This window comes from Chaetura pelagica, unplaced genomic scaffold (genome assembly GCF_000747805.2).
Source record: "Chaetura pelagica isolate M959 unplaced genomic scaffold, ChaPel_1.0 scaffold67, whole genome shotgun sequence".
Taxonomy (NCBI): Eukaryota; Metazoa; Chordata; class Aves; order Apodiformes; family Apodidae; genus Chaetura; species Chaetura pelagica.
In genome coordinates this window covers 415,723-431,370 of record NW_009954107.1, presented here as the reverse complement: position 1 = coordinate 431,370, position 15,648 = coordinate 415,723, and the positions used below count along the sequence as shown (strand labels likewise).

At 39.1% G+C, this 15,648-nt stretch overlaps 1 protein-coding gene across 1 annotated transcript in view; it reads right to left on the bottom strand.

Annotated features, from left to right (window-relative positions):
* The window catches only part of SNX25 (sorting nexin 25), a 69,070-nt gene extending 56,404 nt beyond the window's left edge, over window positions 1-12,666 (bottom strand). The window contains exons 1-2 of the mRNA XM_010002456.1: window positions 12,645-12,666; window positions 3,782-3,998 (exon numbers count right to left, since the gene is read on the bottom strand). Coding sequence (XP_010000758.1) covers window positions 3,782-3,998; window positions 12,645-12,666 — 239 coding nt within the window. The remainder of the gene's footprint in view (window positions 1-3,781; window positions 3,999-12,644) is intronic.
* Window positions 12,667-15,648: the final 2,982 nt, after the last annotated feature.

Here is a 15,648-nt window from a genome sequence, read left to right as displayed (position 1 = left end):
TTTTACTGAGTATCTTACCACACTACATATCATAGTCACAAAAAATATAAATCCTATACATGCAAGGGTGTTCACATGGGCCAAGAAAATCAGGAACTGAGCTGTCTTCTTTCCTTAGCCTGTCAGTATTACATAAAAATCAAAAGGAACATTATCAAAACATGTACAATACAAACTTAAATCCCCAAATTACTTGCCATATTATCACTCAAACAGCAATTTCCCCACAATTTTTCCCCACTCCTCACACTTGCCAAAAGCTCTGAGCCCTTATATACGGGTTCCAAACCAGCACTGGGAGTAGCCAGCAGACCCCATATACCCATTTTGCTAAGTCGTAACTTAGGCTGCAAGGCCAGGCACACACACACACAAACACTTCTGAGCACCCCATCAGATGTCATTTAACAGTCAACTTGCCAGAAGCAGCCTGCACCACCCCATATCCATAACTGCAGAAACCAATTCTTCCTCTAACTTTGGGACCAAGGTGGCCCAGCTGTAAGTTAAAGACAGAGAGAGGACACTCCCAACCAAAAGCTGTAGGAGAAAATAAATCTGTGTCACTGTGACCTCTTCTCACTGAGATGTGATTCAAAAAGTACTGCTTGTCAGGAGGTTCAAGAAGAGGCAATTAGCTACCTACAAATCCCATTTGCCTAAATCTCACTTTGCCTACACTGCAGTTTAGAGACGACCAGCATAGGATGTTATTCATCAAATGTTAACAGTTCTGTAGTAATATTTGATGTTGTTATTCTTAGCCCACAGGGAAATTCCTCTTCCTTTCATATGGACAGTTTCACAGAAAGACACTCACTATTTGTCTTCACTTTGCTAAGTCCTTATGACACAGGCTGTGCATTTCATCCAGAGGAGTATCTGCCTCTTGCTCTCCCCCAAGAAAGTCTATTTCCACCATGGACAACGCTGCACCCACGTACCAACATGAACATTTCCAGTGCTACACACCACCTTACTCAGCTCACTGTTCATCCTTGATCACATAAAATTACATTGCCATTATCCAGTTTGCTTAAAGTAGCCAAAGAAAGACCTTTAAATGAAATATAATGGAATAAAGGGATAAAAGCTGCTATAAAACAAGAACGGTCAAATACTACCCACTCTACCCTGCAGGATGAACTTGACTAATCCTTTTATAAATGCGCTTCTGATTTTGTACAACACAGAGGAAACAAGCTTCTACCAATAAATCCAAACCTGATTGTTCTTCCATATCTCAAACTTGTAAACTATCTTAATACTTCACACGAAGAAGTATCATAATGCATTTGAACACGGAGCTAATATTCAGAATGATATAGCTTCCTATCTAAAATATTCTCAATTGCCACATATTTTGTATCTGAAAAGTGACAGGATCCTTTGGAGCCCCAACTGGACAACAAGGTACAAGCCAGCGATGCACGTAAAAGGAATAATATGGGAGTTGTCTTGCTTACAGCTTCTCTCTGTAGAAGTGTTTGGCAGGTACAGGAAAAAGGCAGTCATCATTAAAGAAAGCCAGAAGACAGAATAAAAAAAGCACTAACGCTGCCAGGCTTCTTCCTTCTGATTCCCTGTCTCCCACTGGCCAGTGTGGAAGTGGCCTCTCCTCTTTTCATGGTCTCTCTCATTCAGGAAAGCATTTTTCCTCAACTGACGTCCTCTGCCAGCCATTTACCTGGAGCTGTTTGTTACTAAGCAGAGTTTCACAATGATTAAGATAAGTCAAAGGGATCAAGATGATATCTGGGTTCCCTACCTTAGGAAGAATGATCTTCTGTGTTTGAACTGTGGCAATATAGAAATTAATTGCAGGCTTCCCAAGAAATACTATCTTCCAAGTTAGAAGTGACTTACATTGTAGTTCTCAATTTATAGCTTAGAACGTCAGCAGGTTCTAGCACAGTAAACACTACTGTAGTAGGCACTTTAGTACAAAATTCAAGTTAACTCTTAAAACTACAAACACTCTTTAAAAGAAAAATACCAGTCTTTGGCTGTGCTTCCAGGTTTATTAGCCACATTCTTAGATCACCTGGCACTACAAATTCAACCTTTAGTGTATAAGCACAATGTCACATTTCAACTAACATTAGGATAATACACACATAGCATTTAAGCCCTCTGGACTTTTTGAGCAAGTTCAGATGAGTAGCATGAAGACAGACTACTGCTTCATGTTTTGCATCATGCAGCATCATTAAAACCAGACCTTCCTCTTTGTGAATTCACAGCCTTGCAGAATGTGAACAACAGTCTATGGGTCTGGTTTCAATCTACACCAAACCTGTAGTTACAGCTGTGGAGTTTGTAGGGGGGGGTTTAACCCACTACCACATTAATTTTTGATAGGATTTTTTTCATTACCACGTTAATGCAGCCTGCCTTATCCAGCACTAAGTTGCATTTACCATTCCAAAGTGAAAAAGCTAACTGGAAAATACCCAAGATAATTTATTTTAGCTCTACATAGTGGAAATAACAATCCAACAAACACCTAGAAGAAGTGGTCAAATTCTCAGTAGATAAGGAAACTCATGAAAAAAACAGCATTAATAGTAATTAATAATTCTGTGATTGTAGATTCTATGTCCTCAGGTTGAAACAAGAAAATACTCACATTAAAAAAATAAATAATCCTTATCCTTTAACTCTTCAAATCAAATTCTTCCCAAAAGTGAGTGCTCTACTGCAATAAAGGGCAAGTGCAAGCATAATACTTAAAAATCAGGGAGCACACTTAGGAGCTTTATCTGACCAAGAGATTTCTACCATGTTCCAGAGCTGAAAGAAAGTAGTATCTGGAATCTAATGCAAGGTTTACTGTAATGTGCATACAAATTAATTTATTGAATGTAACCACCCTATAGTTTCTTTTTGTCACTATTTCCTACATATCAGCTTACATAAAGCTGGCATCTACTACAAATACATTAACCTTGTCTTCCACTCCAGAGCAGAAAGAAGTGTGAGTGGCAACAGACAACACACTGACTGGTTACTGACAAAAAAAGTGGATGTTTTTCTCTGAAAGGATGTTAAAAATATGGGGACCTAACTAGATAAAGCAACTTTAGAGATAAGCCCAAATTCCATGCACAATTACACAAATTGTACATTGAGATGGGGGAACTGCACAGACTAAGAACGCTCATTTGCAATTACAATTTGGGTGCAACTCTAATATTTAGTGGACAGTTGACCTTTTTAAGTGGACAACGAGAGTCTTGCCAAAAAAGAAAATTAATTGAATTAGCAAGATAACCTAAAACAGAGTAAGAAATTCTAGTCAACAATTTTTCCAGTAGAAAAATCTTGCTACTGCAGGACAGGCCACTTACAGAAACCACAGGGCATTGCCTCCCAGGGTTAGAAGAAATGGACAACTGAAGGGAATTAACCCTGCTGCTATTCTGGGAAAACTACAAACAAGTGTCTTCTTGCCTGTTGACTGCTCAGACAGTGCCTGTCTCTCTCCATTTGCAGGTTCCCACTTGCAGGAACTGCTCACATTGCCCACCTCCTACCGTAAGGAAAGGATTCAAGGATGAATCTGAAACAGCAGCTAACCCAAACTCTGTGAAAAGGAGGACAAATGTTTCTTGTACAGATATTACAGATGCCCTGAAGACTACTTTATCTCTAAAACTGGTAATAAGCTTGAACTGATTTCTTTATCAGTAGCCTACACTCTTCATTGCTTTGATTTAGCACATCTGAAAGCAAAGAGAGACATGGAAAATTCCAATGAAATGCAGAGCCTCGTTTTTACCTGGCATTGGCTCCTTTAAGGTCACAGAAGTGTGAGAGTAAAGTTTTCACTACATCATTGCAGACGACTTTAACTACATCAATGTGACTCAACCTCTGCCGCAGCTGCTTGGCCATCTCCCAGAAGTCTTCAGATAGCAGCTGGTACAGCTGCCCTTCATCTTTGCTGAGTGGCCCGTACCAGGACAGGATGTAATCTCTATAGCTGTAGTCAAATACTGAAATGAGAAACAAAACAGTAAATAGCAAAAACTGCAAAAGGGAAAGGCACACCAAGATATGAAAAATATATTCCTCCACCCTTCCCCTAAAAAATTAGATGGGTAACAGATTTCTTAGCTTCTTCTTTGGGTTTCAAATTATTGCCAAAGAAAGTAAGGTTGGCGAAGTTACAGAAACCTGCACCTAACAGGTTACTACAGGTCACTTTGCAAAGCAAAGCCTGTAAGTGGATTTGCTCTGACAGTCAGGTTACTAGCTACACACAAACCTCAAACTAGTGCCTATCTCTCAACAGTGGATTTGGTTATACGAACTATCATCTAATCCAACTGCATCAAGGCTGAAACCAGCCCTCTATACAGTTGAGTTCAACAGCCTTCACTCCAAAGACACAGTTAAAAGGTGAGGTGGTAAGATTTTTGGATTTCAAAAGACATATGCAACACTGAATAACGCTGCAAAAGTAAATTATAGGATTACAGAAGAGCTAGAGATAAGAAAGTAGTAGAAGATTACTGAGACAACACAAACTTTAAAGATGATGAGGTATTACAATCACATCTACAGCAATAACCAAGATCACTGTAATTGCAAGTCCCATGGCAACACCATTTCCACCATTCTGACTTTTCTTTCTGACAACATTTGTGTGCTGCCATTTTACTGATGTTTCACTACAGGAAATGTCTCTGGAGATGTAGGAGGGAGCAGGAGATGTCCAGGGACCATACATGAGACACATTTAGCAGTTAACAACAAGATGGGGAAAAAGTTAGGGCAGAAGGAGCAGTGATTTCAGGTTGACCATAGGCATAACTGAACAAGAAGGGGGAAAATAATTCTTAAAATTCTGATTAGCCGAGCAGCTTCTTTACCAAACATCCTGACTTTTTGTATCAAAAGTACATCTTATTTGTCTGTGTAAGCCTGTGGTGCTGGTCTGACTACTAAAGATGGAGGCAAAGAAGGCATTAAGTATCTCAGCCTTTTCTTCATCCTTGGTTGCCATGTTCCCCTCCTCATCCAATAAGGGATGAAGATTCTTGCTGGTTCTCTTTTTGCTGTTAATTTATTTGTAAAACCTTTTTTTATTGTCCTTTATGGTAGTGGCACAGCCTGGGCTGCATCAAAAGAAGCGTGGCCAGCAGGGCCAGGGAGGCGATTCTGCCCCTCTACTCTGCTCTGGTGAGACCCCACCTGAAGTACTGTGTACAGCTCTGGAGCCCAGCATAGGAAAGACATGGAGCTGTTGGAGAGGGTCCAGAAAAGGGCCACAAAAATGATCAAAGGGCTCTACTATGAAGACAGGCTGAGGGAGTTGAGGCTATTCAGCCTGGAAGAAGAGAAGGCTCCAGGGAGACCTTATAGCGGCTTTTCAGCACCTGAAGGGACCTACAGGAAAGCTGGGAAGGGGCTTCTCACCAGGGTGTGTAGTGATAGGATATGGCGTAATGGTTTTAAACTGAAAGAGGACAGATTTAGGTTAGACATCAGGAAGAAATTATTACCATGAGGGTAGTAAGGAGCTGGAATAGGTTGCCTAGGGAGGTTGTGGAAGCCCCCTCCCTGGAGGTGTTTAAGGCCAAGTTGCATGAGGCTTTGCGCAGCCTGGTCTAGTGTGAGGTGTCCCTGCTCATAGCAGGGAGGTTGGAACCTGATGATCTTTAAGGTCCCTTCCAACCTTAACCATTCTATATTCTGTGATTCTATGACTCCTGCTCAGACACAGGAAGGTGATGGTACAGTTCTTCATCTAGGTGTATCAACATGAATGAATCATGGTATCTAGCAGCAATATCCAAGACAAAAGATCACCAATCACCACCAGAAATTAAGTTGAGGAAGTATGGAATACTTCACTTGTTTTTCCTCTCTGCTAGTTACACACTTTCAACATCTTAAATGGATTACCTGCCCCACTTTAAACCATATTTTCCTGCACCTACCTTTCATAACTCTCTTCCTTTACACCCTTCATATAACTTCCCTGTCACCTCTGAGCCTTGTTGCCCCTCCTTTATCACAGCAGTTTAACACTGCTATTCTATATAAAATTTGGGGTATTTGAGAGCCCAGAATATATGCCCAGGCAAGCAGTGAGCCAGTTTTTTTAACATTGTTTTTAAAAATAGTATTTAAAGACATCAGCCACAGCCACTAACAGCAGTCTGTGCTGGGATAAAGCACTGCCTCATATGTACATCATCCTGACCACGATGTGCTGTTGCTGCTTTACTTTCTTGCCTGCTGATGCAGCTGGTGCCACTTTCAGCACTCCACAGAAATACAGGAAACAAAAGTAAGAATTTTACAGAGCACAGCTTGCTTCCTTCAGAGAAGAAATCTGCTCACGCATCCACCCTCATTCCTACAGTGCTTGTTCCCTAAAACACTGGAAATAACTGGTTAGAAGTCAAGAAAGGAAAAAAAAGAAGAGCAGAACAATACCTTAATGCCACTAACTCAGCTGCTACAAACATAAAACAAAATTCTTCTGATCAAAACAGATACGGTGAGAGCAATGAGTTTGATGCAAAACTGCAAGCTTCTGCTGGACTTTCTAAATTACTTCAGAAGACCTGAAGAAACTGATTACAAGTCATTCCCGTGTTAACATGAAGTTGAGTGTCTTCAATTACTCTTTTTAAAGACTGTAAACTAAGAGAACATTATGAGTAGACAGTCAGAAGCTTGTCTGGAGGTTAGTGAGGACACCGTTCTAGATCCTTCCTTCTTTACTAACCCTGCACAGATCTACAGTAACTGCTCTCCCTTCTTCCACATCCAATCATCCAGAGGTTCAGTGGCACCACAAGAGCCAGTGGGTCGGGTTGGCTTAAAATCTGCAATTGGCAGCCCTTCATGAACAACTTTTACGCTGCTAAGATTCATTACCCAACTTCATGAAAAGTAACATAGAAATACAAGTAACAATGACTAAATGCCTAGCTCTTTTCTCCAAGCATCATTAAAATCACGTCTGAAATACTCTCGCTATGCAAATGCATATGCAGCCTTCCAAGTATCAAACAAGAACTACATAATCTTTCCAGAAATCACTGGAGAGATCAGAACTATTTCTAGGAAGTTCCAGTCAAATCCAAATGTATAGTTACAATTCTGACTTGAGTTATTCTACAACAGCAAGCATCACAATCTGCAAAATAGAAATGCAATATTAATATAAATAGTGTTAAGATTCTGCATCAGGAAGCCACCAAACAGCCAAGAAGTGTTATTATAATACTGTGCTACTATAACAACATAATTAACATGCATGATATGGTAAGCTATACTTGAAGGAAAAGTACTTTCAATAAAAAATGTAATGAAAAAAAATGACCGACTATACCACTGCTAGGACCCAGGCAAAAATCTGTTCTACAGAAGTACATGTTAAATGTTTAGCTATTCGTTACAGCTAATACTTTTTCCTCTCTTCCAAAAGCCAATTCAGGAAAAGAAAAAGGAGGCAAAACCCCACCTTACTTCATCCTCAAAAATCAAACTAAAATATTACAGTTCCTATATTTAACTCCCTAAAAATTACTAATAAATAATCTGAATGTGCAACTCTGTAATTTTCAAGATACTAGCTTCTTAATTTCAAGAGATAAAGGACATTATTCACTCACTGTGTTTTAGATTTTATTACCTTTTAGCTATACAATACAAATTAAGATGATGAGGTTTTATATTTAACATTATCTTTACTTATTGAAGTTTCTCATTCCCACTAAATGTTTATTTAGACCATGGTGTTAAAGGCTGGCAAATTGCTGTGTAAATGCCCAGACTTCAATGACTGGGAACCTGCCTCTGACACTAGCCACAGTCATTTCTGGATTCCTGTCTCTTGTTAAAGTTTGAGCTTAGAAAAACACCAGCATTCCTTGGTTTACTTGCATTTTACAGTATTATTCAAACTCCATGAAACTGGCATGTTTCTTTAACAGTCTAGATGTTATCATTGTGCATGGCTGTACAGCCCCTGTGTGAAAGGAGGGCTGTGTCAGGCTGTACCCCAACAGTCTCCCATTCTACACTGTTTGGTGTATTTTTATTAGTTTTCCTGATATTTGCTTCTTTAATAATTTTTATGACTCTGCAGGAAAAATTATTTTTTAAAAAAAATTATTTTCAACAAGATCACATCAACAGAGTGGAAGGAAGAAAAACCACTCTAAGAAAAGAGATGGCTCTCTAGTATGAATATTTTAAGAGCTAAGAAACACCGGAAATTAAGAAATAGCCAGTTTTCACAGAAGAACTTAATTAGTGGAGTTCTGCTGAGATTCGTGCTCTGGCCTGTGCCATTTTTTACTTACTCATAAATGATTCAGTAAAGCAGGTAAGTAATGTGGAGATCCATTTGCCTACAAAAGCAGTAGAGACAAAGATTGATTTTGAACACTAACAAAAAGATCAAAGGATACGGGACAATAAAAACAGAAGAAGAAATTCAGTTCCTGGGAAACCAGCTACACACACAGCAGGTACATCTACTGATAGGTACAACTCTCAGCCCAAACAGTACAGTGTGCAACAGTAGCATGAGTCTGACTGAGCACAATGTCTCTTAAGAGGCATGTTCCTATGTTCCTAAACTAACATATGATATGGGCTGTAAACATGAAGTTACCAGATAATGAACAAGAAGCATTAAAAGGCTAAACCAACACAGGTTAGGGGTGGACCTGCTGGAAAGCAGTTCTGAGGAGAAGAACCTGAGAGTCTTGGTAGATAGTAAATTATCATGAGCCAAAAATGTGCCCTTCTCACCAAGAGGGCAAATGGCATCCTAGGTTGCATAAGGAAGAGTGTGGCCAGTAGGTCAAGTGAGGTCATTCTCCCCCTCTACTCTGCCCTGATGAGGCCACATCTGGAATACTGTGTCCAGTTCTGGGCTCCCCAGTTCAAGAGAGACAGGGAACTACTAGAGAGAGTCCAGTGGAGGGCAAAAAAGATGACTGGGGCTTCGAGCACCTCTCTTAGGAGGAAAGGTTGAGAGAGCTGGTACTCTTCAGCCTGGAGAAGAGAAGTCTGAGGGGAATTCTTATTAATGCCTGTAAGTATCTAAAGGGTGGGTGCAAGGAGGATGAAGCCGGACTCTTTTCAGTAGTTCCCAGTGACAGGAGATGGGGCAATGAGCACAAGCTGGAACACAGGAAATTCCCTTTAAATATGAGGAAAAACTTATTTACAGTGAGGGTGACAGAGCACTGGAACAGGCCGCCCAGGGAGGTTGTGGAGTCTTCTTCTCTGGAGATGTTCAAGACCTGCCTGGATGCTACCCTGAGTAATGTGCTCTAGGGGAACCTGCCTTAGCAGGGGAGTTGGACTAGGTGATCTCTAGAGGTCCCTTCTAAACCAAGCAATTCTGTGATAAAAGTATTTGTAAAAGTGAATAATCTTTTCTTTGTGCAAGATAAATGACGGACAAAGAGGAATCAAATAAATCTACCAAGAAAAGGCATAAAAATACTGAGAAAACACATTCAGTGTTAGTCACCCAAGTACTACTGGTGGTAAAAGGGACTCAGGTTTAAAACCAAAGGCCTTCTCTTTCTGTGATGTTCAAGAAGGAAAATCCTTATATAACATTCTGATTTTGTGCACTTAGATTTCATAAAACACCCCACACACCAGCAGGACTAATTCACAGCTTTCCCTCACCTTGTACCTACAGCTTATGCAAGTATCTTATAATTAACAACGAAGTGGCACTCTGAGGTAACGTCCTTTTATATTACTCTATTGTCAATGGGAGATAGGAAAGGAGTTGAGAACTAAGACATAAACCAATGTAAATAAAAGGTCCTTCCTGGTGGTACTTACTGCCCAACACTGTAGAAAGAAAATTCCAAACAAGTCTGCTACAGTGTCCTTGGCAAGAGGAGAAGCTATTCAAGACCCAGGCAACTATTACCCTAAGCACCGTAATGTTTCTAAGTTTACTGTGAAGACTGATGGTTGAAATGGAAACATGCATGAATCCTTCAATTAAAACTAAGGATGATCACTGATATCTATCCTTCCAACTATATTAACAGACTGTAATGAGAACATCAAGAAAAATGCAGAAAGCAAGTGACAGTCTATGAAGCAAGACATACCACAGAACCTCAGGGAACAGTGCCAGTAAAGGAGGAGTACTCTAAATTCAGAGGGGAAAGCCCACACAGACTGGCTGTAACCCCAGCAAAAGCATGGCATGACTGAGTAAGAGCCAACAGGCAATTCTTGAGGGGCACAAGACAGTTAGGAACTAACAGTATAAACCAAAGGGCTGTCATTTCATAAGAAGCAATAGCAAGTTTTAAAATTAGGTGATGCTAGCTCCTCTGAAAATGTCTTCCTTGCATATCTATGTTAATGTAGAGAGAAATAACACTTGTTTTAAAAAAAATGAAAAAACCCAAAAAACAGAGCAAAACACCACTGAATGTTACAACCTGTTAAAACCTCAAGTGGCAGTAGAAGTCTGAACTGGTCCCCAAGATTAAAATCCCAGGATAATTTAAAGTCTCCTAACAAAATAAACAAGACTTTCTAAAGCATTTTGTTGAATAGCATGTTCGATCCAGACAGCAAGGAGTTGGCAAAAATTCCTGTGATTTACAAATACTTTAATCCTCAATGTAAGATTGATTAGGATTAAAATATGGCTTTTAAGGACACAAAAACACAGACGGTACCTTTTATTTTATCATTAGTAACCAAGTTTTATTTAACCATCAACTTGTGAAAAATAAAAAAAAGCATAATGTCAAGACAACTACAAATTTCAGAACTGCCACAGGGCAAGGAATGTGTCCTGTCTATTTTCATACAGACTGATCATTTCATTCATGTTTCTTTTTGGGACTCATTCAGCATCTCAAACTTCAGTTGACTCAGACACCTTCCAAAACCAAACAGCTTGCTGAATTCTACATGTGGTAAAGTATAGTCCCATCCTTGTCAAACTGCATACTGGAGAAGCTGGCTTTGCTAGTCACTTAGGCCTGGAAGAAATGCAACTAAATCTGACAAATTTGCTCTCCAAAATTCAGAGTAAGAATGGAGGGTAAAATCTGCTGTGAAAAGAAATAGCAGAAAGGCAAGTAAGCTGTCACAACAGAAAGTCCTCAACTCCGCAAAAGTAATTGTTTAAATATTGGTAACTTTCTTTCAGCCTTACTGAGTACGGATGGACTCATGCATTTAACTGAATCATCTGTAGGATGAATCAAAGGATCATAGAATGGCTTGAGTTGGATCGCCTAGTTCCAACCCCCTGCATGGGCAGGGAAACCTCCCACTAGATCAGGCTGCTCAAGGCCCCATACAATCCACCTTAGATGAAGACAGCTTCTACATCTTTTCCAGAAACATGAGTTACTCCTATGTGCAAGCAACAAGAGGGAATTGTAACACATCTGTCTTTCCAAATTATTCCACAACACCTGTTGTCTCTCTCCAGATAACCACACTACCTCAGATTCTGTGCTGATAATGGCAAGGCTTCTTTTCAATTCCAGTGCGTTTTATTCAAAATGTAAAGTATGCACATGAGAGAATACAGCAAATAACTTGTCTGTCTTTATTTTATGTGTGTGATATTTGGATGCTACTATTCTTTTCACATCATCGCAAATCCTGTAATCTGACTGATTCCAGATTAATTATATGTTATAGTAGTTCAGAGAAATGTGACATAGTAGGTGAAATGATATTATTTTATTTTTTATATCCTAACAGCTATTCATTAAAATAGCTTTAAAAATATCATATCACACATTCCAAGAACTTTTCATAACTAACCTGTTTTAAGCAATATTAATTTTAAATCATAGTCTCCAGACACAAAAAAGAAAACAGTGCTGCAAAAGAAAACTTGAAGGAAAAAAATATTTATTATTTATTAAAAACTGAAATGGCATAGTTTTATAAATATATCTTAAAAGTGACAGTACACAACTCCGTGTTTTCTTCTTTCAATTCATAAGCTAGGTTTTCGCCCGCCCAAACCATCTTTAAGCTCCAACCCAGTATAAACTTTGAAGTAAGAAGGCAAAAACTTTTTGCTTCTAACTGACACAATCCCAAATTCTACTACATTTTGTATTACCAGAAGTCAGTTGAAAAAACATGTGCAGCAGTAGTAGTTACTCTTTATTTTACAGAATTGCAAACAAGATATTTTACATTCATACAGTCATAGTCCATATCTAAAGCCCATCTAAAGCCCAGTGACTGTACTGATGATCCACAGATTTCATAGTTTCTATCTGTCAGAAATACAAATACTGATTTTAGATTCAGTTTTCATGGCAAGAATTGGACTAATGGGAAGACCATTTGCAAGAGTCTACAGGATTTATCAGTTCAGCAGAACCCAAGAGTCTTTAAAATACCACCCTTTTGCTTGTACACAAGTATTATGGACTCTAATGTAATATATTTCTATTAAAACATTCATTAAAATAACAAGATATCAGTTACATTGCAAAAACAACATCACATTACTTCCTACAGATGTCTTGGGAAGACTTATTTTATACAAAGGAAGAAAACAGGGAATATTATGCAGTCATGTTTTGCCAAGAGGACAACAGATATTCAAAGTCTAATGTGCCTTTGTCCAAGTTAAGACTCACCCTCTTTCAGTGCTTTATCCATGTTATGAGAAATGACCACTCTCCTTGATTGGACCGAATCATGGGAGGTTCCGGACCAATTACTCTGAAATTCAAAAAGAACATTCATCATCTTAAGAAGGAATAAACCAAAAATGACAGAAGAAATAAAATTAGAATTCAAGGGGATAGTACTATAGAATTTGGTTTCTATACAAATAAGGTCCCCCATATGGTTAAAACAGATGAGTATCAATTGTCTATGAGATTATTATAAATTGTTCATTAAGTACATATTACTAATAACCATTGCTTTGTATCATACGCTGTACAACTTGCCAAAACAGAAATTGTGCCCACTGTCACTCAGCTTATTTCACTCCTCTTGATGGCAGCTTAGACTCTCCTCAGTGAGGACAGAGCTTCAGAAACACCATAATCCCTCCAACATTCACCAAGCAGAGAATAAGAAAGCAGTATGAATTTTAAGGGGGGGGTCTAAGTAAAAACCCTCTTTGAATGTCTTTAACAGTAGCATGCCATCATTTCAACCAATTTGCAGGCTAATAGTGTTGTTTGGTTTTCCTTCTAGTGCAGATATATGCAGGTAGCATCTAGTATAAAGCATGTCTCATGGGACACAGATGAAGTCTAAGCACTATCCTAGCAGCAAAATAAAGCTGTGCAGACTCTCTCACACGTAACACACAGCACTACCAAGGATACTTCCAGGGCATGAAGTGCCCTTCTTACACCCACAGTTAATTTGTTCCAGCTCTGTGATGAGCAGAGCAACACTCCCTAAACTTCTTCCAGTCGCTACTACGAGACCATGCCTGTGTTCTTCCAGACATTTTCTTCCCCTCTTGAGAACACTACCAGTGGCAAAAGCTGCAAGATTTCTTCACGTCAGCCTTCATTTGAAGCCCCTCTTACTACCAAAACTATAGTTAAGAAGGTGTAAGAATAGAGTATTATCTGATTAGTGAACCACTACTGATTTTCATGGCCCCCTTTTGTCTGAACGCGATGCTGATAAAAGCTTAAGCCATACCGACTTAAATAGCTGTAGAAAGTATTTTCACTGTTTGAAACAACACCTAACAGCAATATTTGTAAGTCTTCAATACATCACTTTTGACTGCTAACGTTGCCATGCTTCCTCCGTGCAAAGCTGCATTAATGCTAGTCACACAATTACTTCCGGATTTTTCTGCTTTATTTGCAGCAGGAAATCGGATGATTCATAACCACTCCAATTTTAAAAGAGAAGAGACAGACTCACATAGACATTAACATCCCAAATACATTTGGGGAGGGGGAAGGGATGCAGAAAGCCTATTAAGCAAAGTCACTCAGGTCCTTCTGTGAAGAAAGAGGTCCTAAACATGAGGCCACAATCCTGCTGAAGCTCTGTGCTCAACACACTCCATCTTCCTTAATACTCACACTAGCTTTGGTATCCTACAAGACTAATCTTTCTGCTAAACTGAAACAAGCCCCTAACTTAGGCATCAGCAGTTCTCATATGTACATAGTTTGCAAGAAGTGCTTTTTATGGCCTAAAGCACCAGTAAGCGCTCTCACGAAGCACTTATATGAATTACTCCTTTCAAAACTAGTTTAACCACAAGCTGAGATAAGAAAATTATAAATGCTGAACTCTTTAAGTTTTGCCTCACTAACTGCCTCAGTTCAGGACTTCTTTACAGCCAGGGGAAAAGACACCCCTTCAGATAGCATCCATGGTTACAAGTGGCTTGCTTGACATCATCACACTAAAAATCCAACCTACACAATTCCACAAAGCAGGAATTGATCCTTTTATCTTTCAATCTTGAACACTCCTGTTAGGAACAGGACAGACTACTGCTTCAGTGAAACACTGCCTCCTAAATACAAAGATACAAACTCACACTTCAGCTTGCAAGAATGTATTTAGTTGACTGCATCCTCTACCATTGGTGTTTGACTTCTAAAAGACATGGCTTTTCATTCAAAAAACCCCAACAAAACAAAAACAACCAACATCAAAGTTTACCGTGGGAAACTTCAAATAATGCAAGTGATCAAAAAGAATTTAAAAGGTAAGTAAATATCACCACTAGCAATGGTGATTTTGTTGTTGCACAAATGTAAATACTGAAGAGCAAAAGAAGATGCACAGAAAACTGGATTTTCTGAGAAATTTTCCATACTTGTACAAGCACTGGATAAAAGACCACAAACAGTCTGAGAAGAAAGCACACAGCAAGAAACAAACCTTATTTAAAAACAAGGTTTCAACTTTGTTTAAAAACAAATTTTCACAAACAGATGAGAATCTAACATTTGAATAAACAGGGATGCTTAAATACACTAGTATCATGTTGATTGGCTTAGTTCAGGCTTAAGAAAAAATAGTTCAGGGGAGACTTTACTGCTGCCTCCAACAACCAAACAAGAGGGTACAGAGAAGAGGCAGCCAGATTCTTCTTTCAGAGGCACAGGACAAGAGGCAAGGTTGCAACACAGGAAATTCTAATCACTTACAAGGCAAAACTATTTTAATTATGAGGCTGGTCAAATACCACAAAGCAGAACCAAGAGGCTGCTGAGTCTCAGTCCTTGTAGTATTCACGACTCAACAGGAGAAAGCCTGGAGCAACTTTACCTAGTTGGACCTGCTCTAAGCACGGGGGTGGACTAGATGCCCTCCAGACATTCCTTTCAACCTGAGCTGTTCTGTGATTCTTGACCACCCTTAAGAGAACTGTGAATTTAATTCAGTGACTGATAATAGATCAGACCTTAAGTTGTTTTCTCTAAAACAGCTGATCTAACTCATCTTTCCTTTCAGTCTTACAAATTTGCATTTAGCAGAATCAAGTCTTAAGTTCTGTTAGCTTAGATTTGCTTTTAAAAAATTCTGTTTCTGCGACAACAATAATGATGAACAAACTAAATATGCAGGCACTCCTGAGTTCGATGGCATATGGCAACAAACACCTTAACACCAATAGTAACAACCCAGTACCACAGGTTT